Source organism: Apium graveolens, chromosome 9 (assembly GCF_009905375.1).
Source record: "Apium graveolens cultivar Ventura chromosome 9, ASM990537v1, whole genome shotgun sequence".
Taxonomy (NCBI): domain Eukaryota; kingdom Viridiplantae; phylum Streptophyta; class Magnoliopsida; order Apiales; family Apiaceae; genus Apium; species Apium graveolens.
The window spans coordinates 71,268,633-71,294,020 of NC_133655.1; the positions used below are offsets into that span (position 1 = coordinate 71,268,633).

At 34.8% G+C, this 25,388-nt stretch overlaps 1 protein-coding gene across 1 annotated transcript; it reads right to left on the reverse strand.

Moving 5' to 3' along the window:
• Positions 1 to 17,562: 17,562 nt before the first annotated feature.
• On the reverse strand, positions 17,563 to 19,946 carry LOC141682525 (protein trichome birefringence-like 37). The gene is made up of 5 exons (XM_074487213.1): positions 19,514 to 19,946; positions 19,032 to 19,203; positions 18,576 to 18,751; positions 18,330 to 18,488; positions 17,563 to 17,981 (listed from the first exon to the last, which is right to left on the reverse strand). The coding sequence occupies exons 1-5, from the start codon at positions 19,834 to 19,836 to the stop codon at positions 17,678 to 17,680; spliced, it is 1,134 nt and encodes a 377-aa protein (XP_074343314.1). The 5' UTR covers positions 19,837 to 19,946; the 3' UTR covers positions 17,563 to 17,677.
• Positions 19,947 to 25,388: the final 5,442 nt, after the last annotated feature.

Consider the following 25,388-nt stretch of genomic DNA (forward strand, 5'->3'; position numbering starts at 1 on the left):
GCTTAAATCGTTATGTTGTCAAATTCTGTAGATATATAGGGTCTCAACATAATTGATGCCTATTCAACTTCTATCTTAATTGTGGATGCTTGGTAGAATGATATTCGTACAACGAAAGTTGGCGTTTATCAGTTTCGTGTTGTTTGATTAATATCATCACCAACATGCTAGGGGTAATAACAATGACTATTGAATGAAGTAGTAATGAAGTTATGATCTCATGTGTGTTTAATATTGTTAATTCAAGTGTTTAATTCTTGTAGTTAATATTAGTTAATCAAACTTAATTGTTATTATCTTGACATTGAAGAATAATCATATATTGGTGAGTAAGTGTTAATCAAATATAATTAATGAGAGTCTCTGTGTGAACGAACTAAAATTTATTCTATATTACTTGCAAACGCGTATACTTGCGTGAATTATTTAGTGCATATTTTGTGTCTAACAGTAGGTATGCCTGAATGCCTTACTATTACCTTCACTGAGGACAGTGAATATTTTAAGTTTGGGGATAGTAGATGAAGGAATATGTTTTTGTGTGAGTCACATATAGTTGCATATTCATGATAGTTTAGTTCATATAGTTGCATATTTTTCCATGTAGTTTTTTTTTTATTTTTGGTAGTTTTTATGATATTTTGTTCATATACATGCATTTGCATTATAACATGATCCCTTGGATAATTTTTCCGATTAATTGGTGATATTGATGTGTAGTGATGTCGTATTTAGTGATGTTGAGTCTTGTCGAATTAATTTGCATGCTAGAGACAATTGTATTTCACTAAGTCTTATACGTTTCTAGAGTGCTAGATCATGATCATGGTTTGTTAGTTTGTCGAGGTTTAATTGCTAGTTTATATTTAAAATTTAGGATATTCTCTTAATAATAAAAGACTTGGATATTTAAAAATGGGAGAAAATGGAATTTCATTGCTAGTTGTGTGGCTATGTGTCAAATGGCTAGTAGTCGGCTCATATTTTTATGAGTAGTCTTGGGTTGAATGAGATGGAGCGAAACACACTCATTCAGAAATTTGTTGAAAAAAAGGGAAAAGAAATAAAAAGAGAAAAAAGAAAAGAATAAGTGTTATGAATAACTGATCTTGAGTGGGCTATTTAGTACTCGAGTTATTAAGTTCTTAGGGGACTTTGTGTCTAGTGACCTAAGGATTTTATAGTCTGGGATCCACTAACCTAACGCTCGCTACATGGGTACTTTTGTATAAGTCTTTTGTGGACCTCACTCATTGCACGATCAAATAAGCATACTTGTGTTGTTTTGTTGTGAATAAAAGCGTGAATTCATGTTAAACTCCGATATAAGAATTGATGTGTTATAAGTTATTTTGAGTCTAGCTTTTATTCTATTTATAAACTTGCGATTGTTTTGATAATTAATGAGTCAAGATTGTCGATCTAGTTGCAATAGTATCTCTGTAAGCATTTGCACACACGCACGTCCCTGGTTGTAGATTGATTTGTGAGATTTGATTGATCTTTATGCGAATAACTGCATTTTCTGAGGTGTTGCTTGTTGATTGATTTAGTTATTCTATGGGGATCGTTGCATTCATTTAGTTGCATTCATGCATTTTTATTTCTTGTTCTTTGAGTCTGTTTATTCTTGAGGACAAGCATCGATTCAAGTTTGGGGGTATGTTGAGTGGCATTTATGACACTTTATTACGCTCTGTAAAGCTTTGAATTGATGCGTTTGTACTCAAGTTGTTAAGTGTTTTAACGTGTTTTCGAGTGTTTTTGTATTTCATTCATTATCTAGGTAATCAGGTGAATTAGCATTGTTTTGGTGCTAATTTGGTGTCAAGGTTGTGTTGGAATAAAAGCTCGTGGAAGACCGGCTCAAATCTGCAAGAAAAATGAAGAAGTTAATTTCTGGCAGAAGCCCAGCGCGCCCGCGCTAATCAAGCGCGCACCCGCGCCCGAAGTTCAGAAAGCCAGCGCGCCCGCGCTGATCGTCGGGATGCAGAATTCTGATTCTACTCTAATTCGAATCGGAAGACTTCTCTGCTGATTAGGGATGCTATATAAACAACTCTAGGTCGTTTTTAATAAAATATCAAGCTAGAGACATATCAAAGAGAGCCGTAAGAAGACCGTATTAGCACGATTAAACGAAGACGAAGAAGATCTTGTTTTTTTACTTGTGAATCTTTATTTTAAGTTGTAACTTGGATGCTAGTTTTCTTATTTGTGAACCTTAATCTTATTTTGTACTTGGTTTTATTTATTCGTTATAAAGACTACGTTTGTTATACCATACTTTCATCGGAACCCACGTTGATGATGAGTCCGATTATGGGCTAATCGTTATCGTGGGGTTCTAGCGGATTTATTTATGGATTTTTATTAGTTAAATTGTTTCGATGTCTTGGTGTGTGGTGATTCTATGATAACCTAGTATTGGTTGTGCGTATTCGTCTTATGAGCATCGCGAACTTATAAGATAGTGTGTTAATTCTTAATGAAGCGAAAGTGAATTTAAGGATTTAGAACTTGCCATACTAGCATAGGTTCATGTATTCGTTATGCATGATTCGTAGGTAATTTTACCATCTTACTTGCCCTATATAATCAAGATAGATAACTTGTGCTTAAACAGTTATGTTGTCAAATTCTATAGACATATAGGGTCTCAATATAATTGGTGTATATTTAACTTCTATCTCTTTTGTGGATGTCTAGTAGTATGGTATTTGTACAACGAAAGTTGGCTTTTATCAGTTTCGTATTATCTGATTAGTGTCATCACCATTGCATGCTAAAGTTGAGAACTAAAAGGCTATTGAATGAAGTATTTAATGAAGTTAGGATCCAATGTTTGTCATATATATTAATTTAGTCAATCTTATTCTCTTAGTTATAATTATTATTTTAATTCTTAGTTATAAACAACCTCAATTTGTTATTATCTTAACATTGAATAATAACCATACATTGTTACTTATGTGCGTAAATTAATTAGTTAACCAAAGACAGTCTCTGTGGGAACGAACTAGAAAATATTATATACTACTTGTGAACTGGTATACTGGCGTGTAATATTAGCGCGTGTTTAGCGACTAACAACCACCTTTGAGCCATACCCGCGAGGGTTTTAGGAAAGGCCTGACACTTAATAGCGTCGTTCACGGGCTATAGTAACAGGGCGTTAGAGAATGTCCTGACATGGTTAGCTGGGTCGCTAGTCCCATCATATGATTTGATGTTTGGCATCTTGAATTTTCTTGAGATGTGAACATTCATTATCTCTTCAGTGAATGCTGGGTTCAGATCATCAGGATCTCCAAGGGGCATCAAATCACTTGGATCAGCCCTTGGGGTGGCAGCCCTTCTTGATGTTGGACAATCCAGGTCTATGATAGGAGGAAAATCCCTTTTCCTCGCTGCAGGTAGAGGTCTCGGTGTTACGTGCATCTTCAAGTCACGCTTCAACCTCTGAATCTTAGCTTCAGGTGGAGTACTTTGATCATGTTTTGTATGTAACACCCCCAGATCCGGGGTCGAGGATCCGGGTCGTCACGGTCTTTCTTTCCACAATATCACTTCACTTAATTAATAATATTAACCTTATGCTGTGACCCCACACTAACACACACCACAACCCGTTATAGTCTCAGAGATGAAATTTAATTAAGTACAAGTCTTTGAATCCACAATTTAAAAGTTATTACAACCCAAAATGATTACTTGATAAATTTACAGTTAATTGCCATTATCTGCCACATGTTATAATTATACATAATTGATTCTCAAAAGTAGATGGTCTGATCTATAATAGATCTACCTCTGCAGCTATAGCAGCTACAACATCAACGGGAAGACACAGGACGCTTCCCACGCGCTTGCGCTGGGTCTGCTGGAGTCTGGCCATCTTTCCTAACTGTTGTTGTGTGATGAAGAAATAAAGCAAGGGTGAGCAGCAAGCCCACCAAAATAATATGTATAATGATTTACAATATATGAGCCTACTCATAATACTCATGAAAGTCTTGGTCAAAAGAAATGAACCAAGTTTGATATCTTAATGCGATGAAGTCGCAAAATATTCAGTATATATACATATATACTTTTCAAAATATTGGAAGTCCTCTTCCATGCATAATATACACAAAGTCCCAGTGTATAACTGTATAAAAAAAATATCGTTGCAAGGTGATCTCATATATCTAACCTTGTTTCAACGTTTTTCTGAAAATCTTTGTCATTCCTAAGATAATTATTAATTAGATATAAGTTTAAAAGATGAGGTTACTAAATACCCCAATATACTTATATCTTTCCCAAATACTACTTGAACTACCACCGTTCAAGTTATAATTAGTTTCAAAAGTTCATCCCACTGATGAGACCACAAGATAAGACTTGAATAGATTCAATCTTTGAAATATTATTGAATGAAAAAGTTATGAGATACTTTATTTAGTCCCGATATATATATATATCCACATATATATATCTCTAAAACATTTCCTGGAACCTCTGTTATGTAAAGTATGAACAGAGTTTGAAACATCCAATGAATTTTGGAAAGGAAAAGAAAACCTTTGGCATAAACCAGATATCTTGCTGATCAGGCAAAGATACCCATAAGTAACCTTTTCTACTAGTAGATGGACGAATTCCCCACTGGTCATCACCCTGGTCATAATTAGGACCTTATGCTGGACTGCCACTCAGCCACTTATGCATTTGATGGACTCCCACTGAGCCACTTACACTATCATGGACGCCCACTGAGCCCATGTTGCTTATGCCGACTCAATAGATGGACTTACTTCCCGAACGTTGGGTAAGTAATCAATTCATTTACCAAAACTGCAACCTTGTTGCGAATATAAAATACACCACAGAGCCGGATTCCCCAGGTTTTGAACGAGTATTTAAATCCCCTTTAAAGGAAGATCTTAAATATAAAAATGAGTTTTGGGATCCGCTCTAACCTTTAAAAATCATTTTGAAGACTCGAAAACACTTTATAGAGTGTTTGGAGTAAAGCTGATTTAATGAAGTAAATCAGTCCCCGGAATATTTAGAAAATGACTGAATATTATTATTTAAATAATATTCCCATAAGAATAATCTTTATAAAAATAATTGAAGTAGAAGTATTAAAACTTATACTTGAAACGAGTATTAAATAACCAAAGATATACTTATATGAAAGTATTATCTTTATTTGAATAATCGAAAATAAGTTTGATTATTAACACCTTATTCTTTAATAAAATAAAGAATATATTTCAGCAAATAATCGGAGTCATAGATCCTCAAATGAATATTCAAATAATATTCATTAAATAATATAAACTGAGTCATAAGCCTTCGAATGAATATTCAAATAATATTCAGATAAATAAATAAAAGGAGTCATACGCCTTTGAATAATATTCACAATAATATTCATTAATAAAGTAAAAGGAGTCATAAGTCCTCGAATGAATATTCAAAATAATATTCATTAAATAAAATAAAGGAGTCATAAGCCCTCGAATGAATATTCGAATAATATTCAATAATAATATCAAAGAGTCATAAGCCCTCGAATAATATTCGAAATAATATTCAAATAAATAAATAAAGTTAAAGTTATCGAATAAACCTTATTCGATTAATAGTTTGGAAAACTATAACCATATATATATATAAATATATATATATATATCCATATCCATATATACAAAATCTACTCGGGATCCTCGACTCCCGGTTTTAGAAAATATTTTCACCTTTGGGTCTCTATACTAAGGGTATATGCAAGTTACCGCTATCCTCTAGCATAGGTATTATCAACTGAACCAACAGATATATTTCAAGAATATGAAACAGGCATGCATATATACCATATCACATGCTACAATATATCGCAAGAATTTGCTAAATAACCAATATGCATTTATCGCAAGATCATGCATATACAAATGTATACATCACAACAACAGTATAACGGATAGAATACTTGCCTGAGCGACTTGGGGGTGAGAAAGGCTCGGGACGAGTCTGATAACCTATAAACAACAAGTAAGTTGGAATTAAACCAAAATCACTTGTAAACCTATACTTTAACTAACTTAGACTCTAACGCTTGTTTTGCGCTCACCGATTCGCTTAAGTCACTCGGGTACCCTCGGCTCCACCATTTTTAATAATTTAACCTTTACGAGTTTTAAAGCGATTCCTTCGCGAGTGTCTTACTAACTGCCTAGCACACTTACCATAAATGTTTCATACATCAATTAGTCCTTTTTGGTCTTTAACCCATGTTTCAAAGTAAGGCGAGGGGAAAAGTTTCGTTCGCGAAACGCCGTTTACTTGAAACGGTCGTTTCTCCTAAACCGTGCATCGGAATCGAACGAACTACATATCAAAACGAAGCTCGTAACATGAGCTATCTAATCATGGCAGTGGTCATAATCTAGCAGGGGGTTCTCGGGTCCTAATGCTATGCACAAAAACAGTCCAAAGAAAATCAGACGTTACGACGGCTATGTTTACGCGATTTCCAAATTTTAAACCATACAAAACCAACCACAAACCAACCTCAAATCCAACATACAACCAACATCCATCCTTATCACATCATAACAACCCCAACCAATTCAATTTAATCATTCATACTTATGCTTAAACTTAACTTTAATCATACTTAAGTTCCTTTAAATCAAAACCACAACAATTACCATTCCATTTCACTACCATTCCAAATCCCAAACTCTAAATCATAACAACAAGCTACAATATCAACCCACTAATCAAAATCATCTTATAATATATAGGAATCTAGGGTTTGGAGATGGTATACCTTCCTTGAAGTGGTGGGTGGAGCTAGGAAGCCTTAAGAAGCTTGGAGAAGTCTTAAGAATGCTTGGATCTTCAAGAAAAACAAGAAAAAGTTCAAGTTAAAAACTTGAAAACACTATTCATTGTCTTCTTCTTTGATTAAATGAAGAAGATTGAGAAGGAATTAATGGCTTAAACTCATGATATAGTCCTAACTAAGCATGAAGATGATTAGGGAATTATCTTACCAATTTAGGAAGCTTGGATCTTGGATTTTGAATTTCTCTTGCCTTTTGAATAGTGAAAAGCCGTGAGCAATGAAGAACAAGGCCTTGGTTGCTTTTGATTTTTGATGAAAATGATTTTACTTGGCTTGGTTGATTGGTTTTTGTGCTTGCTTTAGTCAATTACTTTCTTGCCCTTGAAATTGTGTGGTTACAAAGCTACCACACCTCCTTCCTTCCCATGTCATGCTTATGTCATCCTCATGATGTCATCCTCCCTTCCTTGTCCTCTTTCTATTGGTTGGATGACATCCTTCCCGCTAATCCCTTTGATTAACTTCCTAATCGTTTGCCTAATGACCGCTGATCTGTTATACGGTTCGCTTAACTTTCGTTCTCGTTTATCGTTTGAAGGATCACACCCGGGATCTTATTACTTAGGTTCCCTTAACCTTCCTCAATACATTATATTCCTTTTTATGATCCTCTATTATAATCCTTTTTATCCTGTTACCTTATACTCAATTCTCTCCGTATCTTGTGGATTTCCGGGAAAAACCAAAGTGTTCGGAATTGGATTCTGACGATCTTTACATACATTTATATACTTCATAGAGTACTAATAATATCCCAGAATATCCATAACAGAACCCCTACATAGTGTGGCATGAAAAGTTTTCTCATTCAGCAAAAACACTATTCATAAGGGTTTCAAAATTTTCCAAAAATTGGGGTTATTACAGTCTCCCCTCCTTAAAAGGATTCCGTCCCGGAATCAAATAGAGAACAAATGGGGATACTTTCTTAGCATTACACTTCCTAACTCTCGAGTCAATTTTCCCACATTGTGGTTCTACCACCAAACTCTGCCTAGTTTGATAATCCTTCTCCTAAGCACTTGTTCCTTTTCACTCTATAACCCTCCCTGGTTGCTCCATATAGGTTACGTCGGGTTGCATATCTATGCGCTCATATGCCTCTATTTATCTGGCATCCGAATTACACTTCCTTAACATTGATACGTGAAACACGCTATGAACTTACTACATGTTCGGGGGGGTAGGGCTAGCTCATATGCTAACTTCCCAAAACGTCTTAATATATCCAAGGGTCCAACAATTTGTGGACTTAGCTTTCCTTTCGTTCCGAACCTCATCAATCCTTTCCAAGGGATACCTATAACATTACTAGGTCCCCTATTTCATACTCTTTATCCTTTCGTGTCAAATCAACATACTTATCATGTCCATCTTGGGCTACTACCAGCCGTCCTCTGATTAGATCTATCATATCCTTGGTCCTTTGGACTACTGCGGGTCCGAGCATCTTACGCTCTACAACTTCATCCTAACATAAGGAAGATCGACATTATCTTCCTTCAAGAATCTCATAAGGCGACATCTCGATAATGACATATGATCTATTGTCGTAAGATAACTCAATCCGAATTAAGTGATCATTCCAAATTCTTTCAAGTCTATTGCACAGACTCTCATTATAGCTTTTATCATTAGAACTTTTGCTTCTCAATACCCATTCTTTTCCAATTCGTAATCGCTACTACCTTCCGTTCCTAATATTATACTGGTTATACTTTTGCTCGTTAGCGTTCTATAACCTTTTAATAACCACGTCAACCTTAGTATCACGAATGTGTTCCCATTCCGCATACTACCACCACTTTATTACTCCTTTTTCAGTTGTTTCTATTTTCCAAAATTTGATCAATCAAATAGAAGTAAAGGAATTTGTTGAGAGATCACTATGATCATGAACACTTGTTATATCGCATAGTTAGTACAGAAGGTGGCCAGCCTTTAGTACTTGACAAGCAATTAAACAATAGCTGGTATCCTACTCGGCTTCTATCACACAGATAGATAGTCATTCGGCAATACCTCCCCTTCTGGAAGGGTTGTTCTTCTCAGTGGAAAATCTTGGATTGGGGGATTCGTTGAGTACTCATACCCAACGAGTTGAGGGTTTATAGTTGCATGCAGTTCCTGAAATTGGGGATTCGTCCCTTGTGGAGGCAGGGGATTCATCCCTAGTGGCAAATCTTGGATTGGGGGATTCGTCCCTTTAGGATGAGCCTCAGATGCCCCTATCGAGGTTCCTCATTGGGAGGAGGCATAAGTTAAGTGTGGTGGTATCTCTACCACTGATGCGATTATTCGTGATGGGACAAGATTGTCTGTTCCACTATATTTCAGCTCCATGTAAGTACCATGATTGTTGTAGTCTTGCCACAGACGGCACTAAATATTATGGAATAAAAACTAGAGTGTGTTAGTAATTAATGCTAGGGTTTGTGAGTTTGAAGCTTCAATGGATGTCCTCGCGTTTGGGACTGTATGTCCTCGCAAGATGCCTACGTATCTCTGTATTGTAGAGAATCAAGTCAAAAACGTAGTTCTAGGTTAACGGTTGAGGGGTACAGCCCTTTATATAGAGATGAGTATAGGGTTAAACTTGTGTTGGGAGACTTGGTGGAAAAGTCTCCAACTTAGATAGTAATTAGGACTACTTCAAGGGAAGAAATTCCATATCCTTCCTTGTAGGAGTGTGTGTTCGTTTTGGAAACATGTCTTTGCTCTTTTGGTCGTATCAGGCCTAGCATATGAACAACTCATGTTCGTGGACTTTGAGGATCTCGAGGCCCTCTGCTAGTGGGCCTTAACTAGTTGGGTCGTCTTGAGTCTCCTATGAGCTTAGACCAGCCTGGTCTGTACTGGGCTTAGGACAAGAAGACCAAGTGTAATTAATATGACATTTAATGTGTTTTTAGATTATATTTTCTATCCATATCAAGCACGTCAAGGTATCGTGAACATCAGTGGTCAGAAAATTTTTTTGTGTGGAAAAAAGTAATTAATAATTTTTTAAAATAATATATATTTATTATAATGAAAATATAATATTACATTTTTTACAAATGCAATCTATAAATGAAAAAGAACTTGTTTGATATTTTGATTATAATATCATAAGTAATTTCTATATTTTTTTTGCAGATTTTACATCTAAGAATACTTTGTTATTGATATTTTGCAATATTTTCTTAAAACTAATAATATTTTTAATTGGTATTTAAAATTTTTACATGAATATTTGGGATAAAAAAACCATATTTATAATTTTAATTAATATACATTTTAATTTTTACATCAAATTGAAATTTTATTTTTTATATAAGTATATTAAATAATAATTATTTTTAGTTAAGAAATTTTTTAACACCTAAATATATGTGTTTAAAATGTCGGAAATAATTAAAATAAGACGGAAGTAATTAGTTATTTCAATTGTTATAAAAATATTAACAACGGCTTGTTCCCCATATTGAATGTAAAAAAATATTCTTAGAAAACTAATTAATTAAATTAAATAATGGCTTGCCTATAAATTTGAAAACAGTAGTATAGGTTAATTATAAATTAATTTATTCCTAAAAATGTACAATAAAAATATAGATGTTGCCTCGGACTTTTTGCAGAAACAACCTGTACTGGTACATTGCGTTTCCGAGCTGATATCCCTATATAAGCACATTTCTTTATTAATATTTTTTAATATTTTATTGAAGCTAATAATATACGAGACAATCTCTCCTTCCTGTTTTAATTTTAATTGATATATGAATTTCTAATATGCATATTTCAGTTAAAAAAAGTAATGTTTATTACTGACATACGATTTTAATTTTCTTATAAAATTAAAATTGATATTCTAAATTCGTATTTGATATAAGTATTAAAATTAACAATTATGTTTAAATAATTTCTTATTAACACCTAAATATATGTTTTAAAAAATTAGAAATAAATAAAATGTGAGGGAGGGAGTAATTCATAATTTAATTAGTTATTTCAATTGATATAAAAATATTACCAGCGGTTTTCTTCCTCATATTAAAAATAACATTTTTCAAGAAAATTAAAAAATTAAAAGATACAATCCTACATTAGGCTTGCTTAAATAATAATAAAAAATGTATTATAGGTTAATTATAAATTAATTTATTCTTAAAAATGTAAAATAGAGAAAAAATAGATGTAGGCTCGGGGTTTTGCAGAAACAACCTGTACTCTGGAGACTGTCTTTTCCTAGCAAGGGTAGGAAGTCGGTTCCGTGGCTCTCAAGCACATGGATATCCCTATATAAACATAGCACATTAATTCTATCGACTGAACTTTGTAATTGTTTTACTACACGCACCACAATTATATACAAAACCTAGGTCTTTTCAACTGCTTTTGCTTCAAGAAGATAATGAATTCAATGATGATAGGAGGCCATAACGAAACGCTAATCAGCAATGAACATCCAGGCAATGCATCATCTCTAAGTATGTTGGCGGACTTGGCAGTGCAGCTGGGGAACAACATATTTGATGACGAGAAGGTAGAAGAAATCACAAGGATGAAGAAGCACAAAGAAAAGAAAGACAAGAAAACACAACTTTTGATGGTGGAGAAACCTACAAACATAGTCCTTGTTATTAACATGAAGAAAGGGGTGTCATTGAAGTTCAAAGATCATCACCCTGCGCCTGCAATTGCAACTTGATCATGATCATCACAGTCTGTCTTCCGAGAAATAGATGATTCTCGATATCTGCATTATCATCGATGATCTTTTAGCTATACAATATCTTTTAGAGTTGCTGTGAAGAACTGTTAGGGTATTTGTCTTCTGAGAACAGAGTTATATGTATGTAAGTTTAGAGTAGAGGATATAATTTTTGCGGCAAGTTAATTGTTATGGTAATTTTCACTGTAGTTTTGTTGTTTCTTAATCAGAGCAAAGGATAAGTTTGTGGGGTTTGATCATCATGGACTTGTGTCTGTCCATTGTTGTTTATTAATGTGAATTGGTGGTTTGTTAATCAACTTGGGGCATACTCTTCTTGTAATCTTGACTTGTTTCGTTGGTGTCTTTTGAAACGACCCGCACTTCCGGACTATTAATTCTAAATCAAAACTAAAATAAAATACAATTTACTAATACGAAAATCTATTACAAAGGTGTCTATTACAAAAGCGCAGCTAACAGAAACCCAAAATTTAATATACTCCAATCCTAAGTCCTCGAACTCCAATGATTTTCAACTCGAATCTTATACGAAACCTGAAATATAAAAGGGGTGAGCTACAAAGCCCAGCAAGTACAAATTAACTAACTATTTAACCGGAAAACAATGGGTGTTTTAATAAAACGATTTCCCTCAAAACAATAATAATTTTGTAAAATATTTTCTAATAAATCCAACCCAAAATTTTATATTTTAAAATTCAGAATTTAAAACAGAACAGAGCATATTTTTATAACAGATTAGAACTGCGTAAAACAGAACGAAATGATAATTCTTATAAATACCACAGTCTTGATCTACGGCCACACTTTGCCAGTAGTCGGCATCTAATTCTTATTCTTATTCTCATATACCACACTTTGCCAGTGGTCGGCATCTTAAGTTCAATAATTACGCGCCCTTAATAGGTATCTAAAGTTGCACACTTGTGCGCCTAATAAGGGTATCTAAGGCTAGTTCCGGAATTATAGCGTAAATTACGAACAGGTTCGAAAACGTAGAGACTGGGTTTCAAAAGATTCTCGTATCTTATTTCTTATACAGTTCGAAACAGAATTCTTATATCTTATACGAAATTCGAAAATCAGAGTATCAAAACTTTTCCGAAAATATAAGTAAGTCAAAAAGTACTTACCTCGAAGCCTGACCAGATCTGAATTTACTCTTTTTGACCCTCTAAATGATATTTTCTTGGAAAACACGAAACACGAAAGCTGAAGATAACGAAAAGACCTTTCCGAAAAGTCCAGAATCACTGAATTCTGACTTACGATGAATTTTCTACGAATTTTACAAGACTACTGGTTTTTGCTGAGAAGAGCCCTACGAATTTTATTAATTAAGGCGGGGAAGACGAATAGGGTGTATTTATAACGAGACAAAACCCTATATCTTAACCTACAAGTTATCCATATTAGAATCTGATCCAAATTTTAGGCCCAATATTCTAACCCAATTTTAAATCCTAGTCCTTATCTAATTTTAATCTTTTTTATTCTATTATTCTTTTATTAATCGAATTCTAAAAAAATTACGGGATATTACATACTACCCTCCTTAAAAAGAATTTGGTCCCCAAATTCTCAACAATCCTAAAGTTCGAAACACATCTACCCCCTGATCTACCAAAGGTCAAACTATGGTCCACAAGATCGAATCCTAGGGAATGTACTAGTCCCATACCTAATACACTCCGAAAGACAGCCTGCTCTGATACCAACTGAAACGACCCGCACTTCCGGACTATTAATTCTAAATCAAAACTAAAATAAAATATAATTTACTAATACGAAAATCTATTACAAAGGTGTCTATTACAAAAGCGCAGCTAACAGAAACCCAAAATTTAATATACTCAAATCCTAAGTCCTCGAACTCCAATGATTTTCAACTCGAATCTTATACGAAACCTGAAATATAAAAGGGGTGAGCTACAAAGCCCAGCAAGTACAAATTAACTAACTATTTAACCGGAAAACAATGGGTGTTTTAATAAAACGATTTCCCTCAAAACAATAATAATTTTGTAAAATATTTTCTAATAAATCCAACCCAAAATTTTATATTTTAAAATTCAGAATTTAAAACAGAACAGAGCATATTTTTATAACAGATTAGAACTGCGTAAAACAGAACGAAATGATAATTCTTATAAATACCACAGTCTTGATCTACGGCCACACTTTGCCAGTAGTCGGCATCTAATTCTTATTCTTATTCTCATATACCACACTTTGCCAGTGGTCGGCATCTTAAGTTCAATAATTACGCGCCCTTAATAGGTATCTAAAGTTGCACACTTGTGCGCCTAATAAGGGTATCTAAGGCTAGTTCCGGAATTATAGCGTAAATTACGAACAGGTTCGAAAACGTAGAGACTGGGTTTCAAAAGATTCTCGTATCTTATTTCTTATACAGTTCGAAACAGAATTCTTATATCTTATACGAAATTCGAAAATCAGAGTATCAAAACTTTTCCGAAAATATAAGTAAGTCAAAAAGTACTTACCTCGAAGCCTGACCAGATCTGAATTTACTCTTTTTGACCCTCTAAATGATATTTTCTTGGAAAACACGAAACACGAAAGCTGAAGATAACGAAAAGACCTTTCCGAAAAGTCCAGAATCACTGAATTCTGACTTACGATGAATTTTCTACGAATTTTACAAGACTACTGGTTTTTGCTGAGAAGAGCCCTACGAATTTTATTAATTAAGGCGGGGAAGACGAATAGGGTGTATTTATAACGAGACAAAACCCTATATCTTAACCTACAAGTTATCCATATTAGAATCTGATCCAAATTTTAGGCCCAATATTCTAACCCAATTTTAAATCCTAGTCCTTATCTAATTTTAATCTTTTTTATTCTATTATTCTTTTATTAATCGAATTCTAAAAAAATTACGGGATATTACATACTACCCTCCTTAAAAAGAATTTGGTCCCCAAATTCTCAACAATCCTAAAGTTCGAAACACATCTACCCCCTGATCTACCAAAGGTCAAACTATGGTCCACAAGATCGAATCCTAGGGAATGTACTAGTCCCATACCTAATACACTCCGAAAGACAGCCTGCTCTGATACCAACTGAAACGACCCGCACTTCCGGACTATTAATTCTAAATCAAAACTAAAATAAAATATAATTTACTAATACGAAAATCTATTACAAAGGTGTCTATTACAAAAGCGCAGCTAACAGAAACCCAAAATTTAATATACTCAAATCCTAAGTCCTCGAACTCCAATGATTTCCAACTCGAATCTTATACGAAACCTGAAATATAAAAGGGGTGAGCTACAAAGCCTAGCAAGTACAAATTAACTAACTATTTAACCGGAAAACAATGGGTGTTTTAATAAAACGATTTCCCTCAAAACAATAATAATTTTGTAAAATATTTTCTAAAATAAATCCAACCCAAAGTTTTATATTTTAAAATTCAGAATTTAAAACAGAACAGAGCATATTTTTATAACAGATTAGAACTGCGTAAAACAGAACGAAACGATAATTCTTATAAATACCATAGTCTTGATCTACGGCCACACTTTGCCAGTAGTCGGCATCTAATTCTTATTCTTATTCTCATATACCACACTTTGCCAGTGGTCGGCATCTAAAGTTCAATAATTACGCGCCCTTAATAGGTATCTAAAGTTGCACACTTGTGCGCCTAATAAGGGTATCTAAGGCTAGTTCCGGAACTATAGCGTAAATTACGAACAGGTTCGAAAACGTAGAGACTGGGTTTCAAAAGATTCTCGTATCTTATTTCTTATACAGTTCGAAACAGAATTCTTATATCTTATACGAAATTCGAAAATCAGAGTATCAAAACTTTTCCGAAAATATAAGTAAGTCAAAAAGTACTTACCTCAAAGCCTGACCAGATCTGAATTTACTCTTTTTGACCCTTTAAATGATATTTTCTTGGAAAACACGAAAGCTGAAGATAACGAAAAGACCTTTCCGAAAAATCCAGAATCACTGAATTCTGACTTACGATGAATTTTCTACGAATTTTACAAGACTACTGATTTTTGCTGAGAAGAGCCCTACGAATTTTATTAATTAAGGCGGGGAAGACGAATAGGGTGTATTTATAACGAGACAAAACCCTATATCTTAACCTACAAGTTATCCATATTAGAATCTGATCCAAATTTTAAGCCCAATATTCTAACCCAATTTTAAATCCTACTCCTTATCTAATTTTAATCTTTTTTATTCTATTATTCTTTTATTAATCGAATTCTAAAAAAATTACGGGATATTACATCTTTCTTTATATTATTAATTATATACTTGTGATCTGCCTATTGTTGCACTTATTCTTGATTAAATCATGGATTTAATTTAGTACTATTTATGTTATTGATATAGATTCCCAGGATTCTCTAAAAAAACATCATTTAATTGATAAAAAGGCAGTATACTCAATCTTAGCATTTGCCTTTAGAATCGACAAGCCTATATTTCATTTTATCTCCTCTGATTCCCATATCTCACTCGATCCGATAAAAGTAAAAAGAAGAGTGGGGGTTCAGTGAATGGTCAGGTAAATTGGTTGATAGAAGGCCTAATTGAAATGCTTTTTCATTTGTTAAGGGAGATACTCTTGCTGGATTTGTAGTGATATGCAGAGAAGTGAGAATGTCTTCCAGAACCGTATCCAGATCAGAAAAATATGTTGTAGTTCTTGCCAGCTTCAGAATGATTCCTTTGCAATCTGACTCCAACAAAACATCCTTGCTGCCTTATCTCTTTGCCATTTTAATTGCCAAAAACATAGCCTTCCCCTCAGCAACTTCAGCTGGCCACCACGCACAAACCCATCTCGAGGCTACAGATTTTACTTTACCTTCATGATCTCAGGTGTTGTTTTTCCTTCAAACACAATTTTGTTAAAATATCAGCGCTACTACCTAGGTTTTGATTCCAAGCAACAAATCCTTCTATTTCATTGAATCAAAATCTTCACTCCCCGATTCCGGAAGCTAACTCACCCTAGTAGAACCTGTTTTAAACAGCTGTTAGGGGAAATTGGTTTTCTTTTGTTGTTAAGAGGAGAGTATTTTTCAAAACCTACAACTAAGGCTGTTACGACAATATACGAGAGGTATAGGAAAAAACTCGTGATCGGTGTGGAGGGGAAGATCTGTTTATGATATAGTGAAAGAAAGAGTCGTCTCTTTTACTTCTTCGTTCTTTCTAATTCATTCATTCACTTGAGGACTGGTTCTGAACGCCACATAACATCATCTTCAATCAACCTCCACCTGGCTTCTTCTTATTAAAGTTTGTTTTGAAATTTAGATAATAAGTTGAGCGCTTCTTAGAAAACATAGCTGCTGTTGCCTCTACGCTAGATTCTCTCAATGTAAGATGAGAACCGGACTTGAACATAACGTCAAAGCATGCATTAGGAGTGATGTGATTAACAAAAGATCAGTATACGGTCATACTTAATGCACAAGGCTCCTGCTGACATTCAAGAACCAGACTTGATCATAGCACCAAATCATGGGTAGTGATGTTCTGAGAACAACTACCATAGAACTTGATGGTCATAACCTACGTAGCTTTATCCTTATAAATCTGATGTACCATTCGGACTTGAAGATAACGTAAAATCATGAGGAGTGATGTCCGCACTGAGAGTTAGCAGGAACGAAGAGAAACACAGAGAAGGCAAAACATAGGTGGTGGACCAGATTTGCATAACATTTGAGTAAGCTTGAAGCTATGCCCTTATAAAGTTCACCAAAAAGGCTTTTTGTTTTCATTGTAGTTTATGGTGCTTATACCTGTTAACCTGTATAAACAAAACCTCTGCCCCATTTCATGACTTTGAAAATGTACACGTTACAGAACTCTTTATATTAAGCAAACCACTCTAGTAAGCGAGACAAAACATTAGCCAGATGTGTAACAGATAAATGACGGCATACATGATCAGTAGCATTGAGAGGATTTCACATATAGAATGTGTGGACACTGTATTGTTAGCTATTTTGTAAAATCTGGTGTGTATTACATGAATTCTATAAATTTGAATCCAAAATTAGGGAAGCATAAAGGAGTTGATTCCAAGTATCTGTAACTCCTGCAATACACCAATGAGTACAATCCATGCCTTTATACTTATTGTAACTGCTGGGATGTCCATCTTTTCTCAACTGGGAAAGAGTTGTTATATCAAGTAAATGCACTGGCTTTGACATTTTACTCAACACTTGTTTCAAAACAATGGCTGCTTCTGGTAAACTACCAGGGTATGATGATCCGCTGATTGGTTCTGTTTCTTTCGCACAGTTTGTCACTCCTGGCTCGTTCCACTCGGTGCCACTAGTACATTGTAAGATCAAATCTTTAGCATAATAGCATATGTGTGCAGGTGAAGTATCTTAACCCAACATCATGCACCCCTCTGTCCCACATACTCATTGTGATTCTATTCTAACTAACATAGTTTAAAGGCTTTAAGTTATATATACAAAATACTTGTACGTGCAAGTAAACCGATAGTCAGATATCAGGAGAGTAACTTTGAGATGAAAAATTTCGCCATCAAACCAAACTATATAAACTCAGACCCTCAGTATATTCTCCTCAGAAATTGGGTCTGAGGATGGTACGATATATGTGACTCTACTTCGATAACCTTTAGTATTTAAAAACAGAGAGAAGGCTTACTTGTAATGGGAGGGGGAGATTCCTTGAAAGAAAACTTTGGTTGTCTGTGTGTTGACATCTGAATCAATCCAGTTGGCCCATGTTGTTAAAGCTTTACGGAAAGCAACCATACGATCCATGTCTTTCATAATTTCCTTGTCATCTTCTATATAATCCCAGCTGCAAATCAAAATAGTATTCTTAACTTCCTCTTCTGAAGATCATAGTTAATACACAAAATAAAACCTACATTTTTTTAACACTTACGGCTGACTTGCTCCTCTGCGGTACCACCAATGCCAAGTATTAAAAATCAAAACATCCTTGTTCTTCCAAATATCTCCATTTTTCAGAGAATCAAGATTCAAAACACGACCTATCTTTTCATTTGCAACGTCAACCAAGAATAAAGAATGAAATACTGACACCGTAACATTATAGTCCTGCATAAAATTCAAATCTCCATTCTGTTATGACCGGAAAATTTAAAACAAAAGCATATAATCGAAAACAACAATATACCGTCACTGTCACTAAACTGTCCCAACTCCCAAGCACAAACTTGTATGCACCAACGAAGAGGTATCCACTAGGTAACTAGAAAACCGACATCCTGATGTTTTCTCTTGCTGTATTTTATTTAATTGATGTTTTCTCCGAAAAATGAGATTGCAGTAATAACAATGCAGCAGTTTGTATGGACAAAATGAAAGAAGAGGTTACCTGAAATACAACAGTAGTAACTGGATCATCCACGGACTGTATTGCATTTGAATTTGGCAGCGAGGCATGAAGAAGGCACAGTAGTGACTCGCAGTGATCTGCGCTTAACGAATCCCCAACAAACATAATTTTTTTACCCTTCATCTGCTCTAAGAATTTCTTGCCATCAAATCTGCAAGCCAAAACACATTAGTACGCGTTCTTTGCTAAACTGGTGCATTATGATATAAATGTTGATATAAAACACAGATTAAACAAGTAGAATGAAAGTAGAAGAAACAGGTCATTTGACAACCAGTAAAGGAACTAACTACACTGAACAAACGACAGAACTGATTACAGTAGGGTCTAGTTGAATTCACACCCTTTACTCTCTTTTAGAGCCGTTAGATTAGATGCATATCATATATTAGTATATTTTTATGTTACACATAAATAACCGAACCTACCTCAAACATTACTAAAAACAGAGCAACCAGTACCTTGGCAAATCACAGTTGCTAGGATGCCATCTATATTTCAGGTACCCGAGATTCGGACGACCATATTTCTTGCAATTGAATTCTCCTCGAATATAAGGGCACGACGACGAATCGTACATAGGATACGATTCGTCGTAAACCCAGCTGCCATCATACATGTTGCAGCTACTGCTGCTGCTGCTTCCCTGTTTTCTACTTTTGTAAACATGTTTACCAGCAACACTTGCTAGGGAAAAACATGCAACAGATAGAAAAATACTAGTAAGATATAGAGAGACAACACTATTATATGAATAAGCAGATCTCTGTTTGCTCAACCCCATAAAGTTGTTTTTACGGGGAAGAGACTTTTGGGAGAAGGGGTGTGTTTGATTTGCAATCTAGCCAGCAATGATAAGTTGTGACAGAAAAGAGAGGTGATGATTCTATTTATACTTGGAAATAATTAAAATCCTTGATAAATACAACGAATAATTGTCTTTATCTCCGTTCAATATGCGGCAATGGATACCAAAAATCTCTAACTTATTACTATCAGTATCATATACTCCAGAAATCTCAAAATAACACGTGGATTACATAACTTAAATAGGCGATAATCAATACTCTCTCCATCCTATTTTGGTGGTCACATATGGATTTGTGCCGGTCAAATTGACTTAAATTTGACCGAAATTTATTAATAATTTATAATTAAACAAAATAAAAAATTTATATCACCTAAAATTAAACTTAATCTACTTTAATATATAATATTTTGTTTTTCAAAATAATATAAAAGTAATGTTTAATCTTTGGTCAAAAATTGGTCAATTTTACTTCTATGAAAGGAAATGAGACAATAGAAATGGATGGAGGTAGTAATATATTGATAATTAAATATTTTAGAACATTTTTGGGACTCTTAACAGATCTTCAACCATCAACAACCCTTAACTAAAAATTGGGTTGACATACCAAAAATAAAAAATATAGTCAATCTCTTCAAAAAGTCACACTCGGACCATACCCACCACTTGTCTATAATTATAACCAACTTTCTATAATAGCTATATTTATCGATCCACTACAGGTGGCCTGTAAAAAATATGTAGGAAATTCACACATCAGTTATTATCATATTAAAGTGATATATTCTATTTATAACAATCTAAAATATTAAAAGAGATGAAAACTGTGACGGCCTCAACCCCGGGGTCAGGAGTTGACGTCACTAAACACAATTACCCAAAATTATAACAATGGAGATATTATTAAAATATACTAACTTGACCCCAAACCAAGATCCGATCCAGGTTCAAGTATAATTCAGATTCTTATTATTACAAACTCTTTATTCACTATATAAGACACACTAACTTTATTCAGCAACTCTTCAGACCTCATGGTCTGATACAAACTACCTCAGAGGAGCCAGGTTCAGTAGGGGCGGGAACACGGGTCGGTCTGACTGATCTTCTAGGCATCTGTGAAATATACATAACAGTTTGCAAGGGTGAGCATAATCGCTCAGCAGTACCAAATATGAATAACAGATTAAAACAGTAGTGTAACAATAATAGGAACAGAGCTGTAATCATGATATCAACATTTCATAATGATAATCAAAGTAACTGGATATCACTAACTAACATGCTTTGTGAAAACAACATTATAGTGTGCTGCGTAATACCAGAGTCCAATTTTAGCATGCTAATCATTTTATAAAAATCGTTGTATCAATCAATCATGCTTTCATATAATTCACAAATCCCAATCAGATCAGGCTATCAACACCAGACGGCTCTAACTGCTATCCCATTTACCTGTTCCAGAACTCAGAGACTAGCTAGGTCTCTGACCTGCTGGACTAATCGGTTTTATAATGCGCGCAACCGAATTAGCCTCTTACGCCACCTCAGTAGGCCTACTCTGGCCCCAATGTATCCCATATCTGACCGTTTTATCCAGCTTTCAAAACACTCATACCTATCTCATTTCAAAACCGTTTATTTAACCAGCACACATATAAAAATCCAGTTCGCAAATCATTTCATTCGAGATAGGTACCTTTCGAAGTTACTTCTCCCCAAAATAATTCGAAAACAGTGATTTTATAACTACGGGGGATACGTAACTTAAAACGTTTTTGTTCCATTACGAGAATAAAACATTTAGCTATTCATATACACTGAACCATAAAAGAATGGTCAGGGGTACTTGCCTTGCAACGCTTTACAAACCCTAATAGCTTTCACGCTGACTTTGACCCCGGAACCACTCGACTGGGATCTACAATTACAGAATACCCTAATTAGTTATACCGACATGCTTGATATCCTCAAATCCTAATAACCCCAAATCCGACAACCCGACTCGAATTATTATTATACATATAACCATGTAATTATATTTCTCGAACATAAATAGGAATATCATGTAAAACATAATTATGTACGATTACAAATATATTTTTTTTAGAAAATTTTGGCTGCAACTTCTTTATTTATAAGACTACCCGTCGATTATAATCGACGTCAACAATTCTCAACAATCCACAACATTATTCCGTACAATCCAATACCAATCAAGATTAGTTATTTAAATCCAAAAATAATTTACATAATTATTTTATTTTATTTATTTATAGAATTTAGGACTCAGAACATCGTCATCACCGTCCACCGTTGACTCACCGAAGTTCATCGTCAACGGCGGCACAATTTATTGGCGCCCGATATATTACGGGTTCCCAAATCAATTATACCGATTATTTTAAAATTTATTTCCAACACGAAAAAATTAATATCACGAATGTTAATCAATAATTCCCTGCAATAATGGAATTTTAAAAAAATTAAAATCTGCAATAATCCAACCCAACAGAACATAAACAGCCCACAAAATCCAAACCAACAACACTCAAACAGCCCAACAAGGCCCAACAACCAGAAACCCAACTGCAAAAACAGGCCCAACAGTAAGGCCCAAAATGTTCAGCCCAACTGCAAGCCCAAACCACAGAGAAGCATCGCACACAGCCACAGCACACGGCTGCAACCACACCAACACACGTGCCACCGCGCAGAACACACACACAAATCACAAACACACACACACACACACTTACTCACATAGGCACACAAATATATAACCACATGCATATACACAAATTAACAGCACAATCGAACCAGCCAAGCAAGGAATTCAAGCGGTGGCTCACCGGAAACGGCCGGAAAACAGAAACGACGACAGAATAGGGCAGCCGAAACACGGGGAAAACAAGAAACGAGAAGAGAGAGTGAAGAGAGATAACGAGAGAGATGAGAGAAGAGAGATTTTGAGAGAGATGGAGTGCGAGAGAGACAGAGATGAGAGAGAGCGAGAGATTGAGACTGAGAGAGAGACTGAAATGGCACAACGAAAAATAACTGCAGCCAATACGTGTCCTGTGAAAATGGGATACGTGTTGGTTTATTATTAATTCAGAATTCTGAATCCCCGGAACCCCTTTTATATCCCGATAATACACTTTTAACGAACCAAGTAATATTGATAACATGTTGAAATAGATTCCAACCAATCCAAAAAAGATTCGATATATTCTGAAGTAGTTAAAAACATAACTTTCAAAATTTTAAACTAATTTTTAAAAACACAATTTATACCCGCTTTTAACAAATAAACGAATCAACGCGCAGGTAAAACGACTTCCGAAAATTTCTAAAATAATTTTAAAATTCTCAAAATAATACGAACTTAATAAAATGTAAGTTTCATAATTTTTAAAGATTCCCACAATTAAATATGGATTTTAGCATTTAACACACTCATAAATTCATTTAAAAAAAATGAATAATTAACAAAATATTGATTTCTCAATTTTATAAAGTCCTAAAAATAATTATTGAAATTATAAAATTAGAAAACCAATTTTTAAGACAACCCCAATATTTATGGAATTAAAATTACAACAAAATCACTTTTACAAATGAAATAAAATCACATAACTTACCAATAAATCACATAATTCCAATCTCACATATCAACAAATCATAATTAATTATATAACAATCAATAATCGCTGCCAAAATCAATACACACCTTTTATTTATTTACTTAAACTTTTATTACACTTCCAAGTATAAAATAAAAATAAAAATACACGAGTCGTTATATCCTTTCCTCCTTAAAAAGATTATGTCCCCAGAATCTGACTCAGCTAAACAAGTGAGGATACTTATCAAGCATGTCTGACTCTAATTCCCAAGTAGACTCTTCTACTCGAGGATTTCTCCATAAAACTTTTACTATAGGAATTGACTTATTTCTAAGGACTCGTTCCTTACGGTCTAGGATTTGAACCGGTTGTTCTACATAGGACAAATCTGGTTGAAGCTCAATCGGTTCATATTCTATAATTTGATTCGAATTAGGGACATAGGGCTTCAACATAGATACGTGGAACACATTATGAATGTGCTGCCACTGCGGTGGTAACGCTATCTCATAAGCGACCTTTCCCACTCTCTTCAAAACCTCAAAGGGTCCTATAAATCTAGGGCTAAGTTTACCCTTCTGACCAAATCGTACTAACCCTTTCCAAGGCGATACTTTTAGTAACACCAAAGCTCCTATCTCAAAATCCATGTCTTTCCTATGCAAATCTGCGTATTTTCTTTGTCTATTTTGAGCTGCTTCCAATCTTTTCCGAATCAACACTATGGCATCTCTAGTCTGGTGAACCAACTCAGGGCCTAACACTTTCTTTTCTCCTACCTCATCCCAGTACAATGGTGATCTACACTTTCGCCCATACAAAGCTTCATAAGGTGGCATCCCTATACTGGCATGGTAGCTGTTATTATACGAGAACTCAATCAAAGGTAGGTGCTCGTCCCAATTACCCTTAAAATCTAGAACACAGACTCTCAACATATCCTCTATGGTCTGAATCGTTCTCTCACTTTGGTCGTCCGTCTGAGGGTGATAGGCGGTGCTCATATTCAATTTCGTTCCTAGGCACTCTTGGAATTTAGTCCAGAACCTGAAATTAAATCTAGGGTCTCGATCCGACACTATAGAAACAGGAACTCCATATTTGGTAACTATCTCATCCAAGTATAACTTCACTAGCCTTTCCAACGAATACCTCTCATTAATCGGAAGGAAATGCGCCGACTTAGTCAATCTATCAATGATTACCCAAATAGCATCATGATTCGCTCTCGTCTTTGGCAATCCCACTACAAAATCCATAGCAATGTCTTCCCATTTCCATTGAGGAATCTCCAGAGGTTGTAACAATCCACTCGGTCGTTGATGTTCTGCTTTCACCATCTGACACACGTGACATTTACTTACCCAATTGACAATATCCTTCTTCATTCCTGGCCACCAGAAATTTTTCTTCAAATCCTGGTACATCTTGGTACTACCAGGGTGAATAGAAAACCTAGAGTTATGTGCTTCCTGCAATACTTCGTTCTTCAACTCTGTTACATCAGGAATCCAAACTCTGGACAAAAACCTATATAAACCTTGACTATCTTTTTGAGTACACAACTTTTCTCCTGTCAAAGTATCCAACTCATGTTCCATAACTCCTTCTTGACATCTTCTAATCTATCCCATTAAGGCCGGTTGAAAAGTAATTTCATATAGTTTCTTTTGACTTTCGCTAGATCCTCGAACTTCAATTTCCATTCTTTCTAAGTCTCGTGCCAACTCTTCAGCAATCTTAACCATATTCAATCTTTCCTTCCTACTTAAGGCATCAGCCACTACATTGGCTTTACCTGGGTGATAATTAATCGAACAATCATAGTCCTTAATCAACTCTAACCACCTTCTCTGCCTCATGTTCAGATCTTTCTGTGTGAATATGTACTTCAGG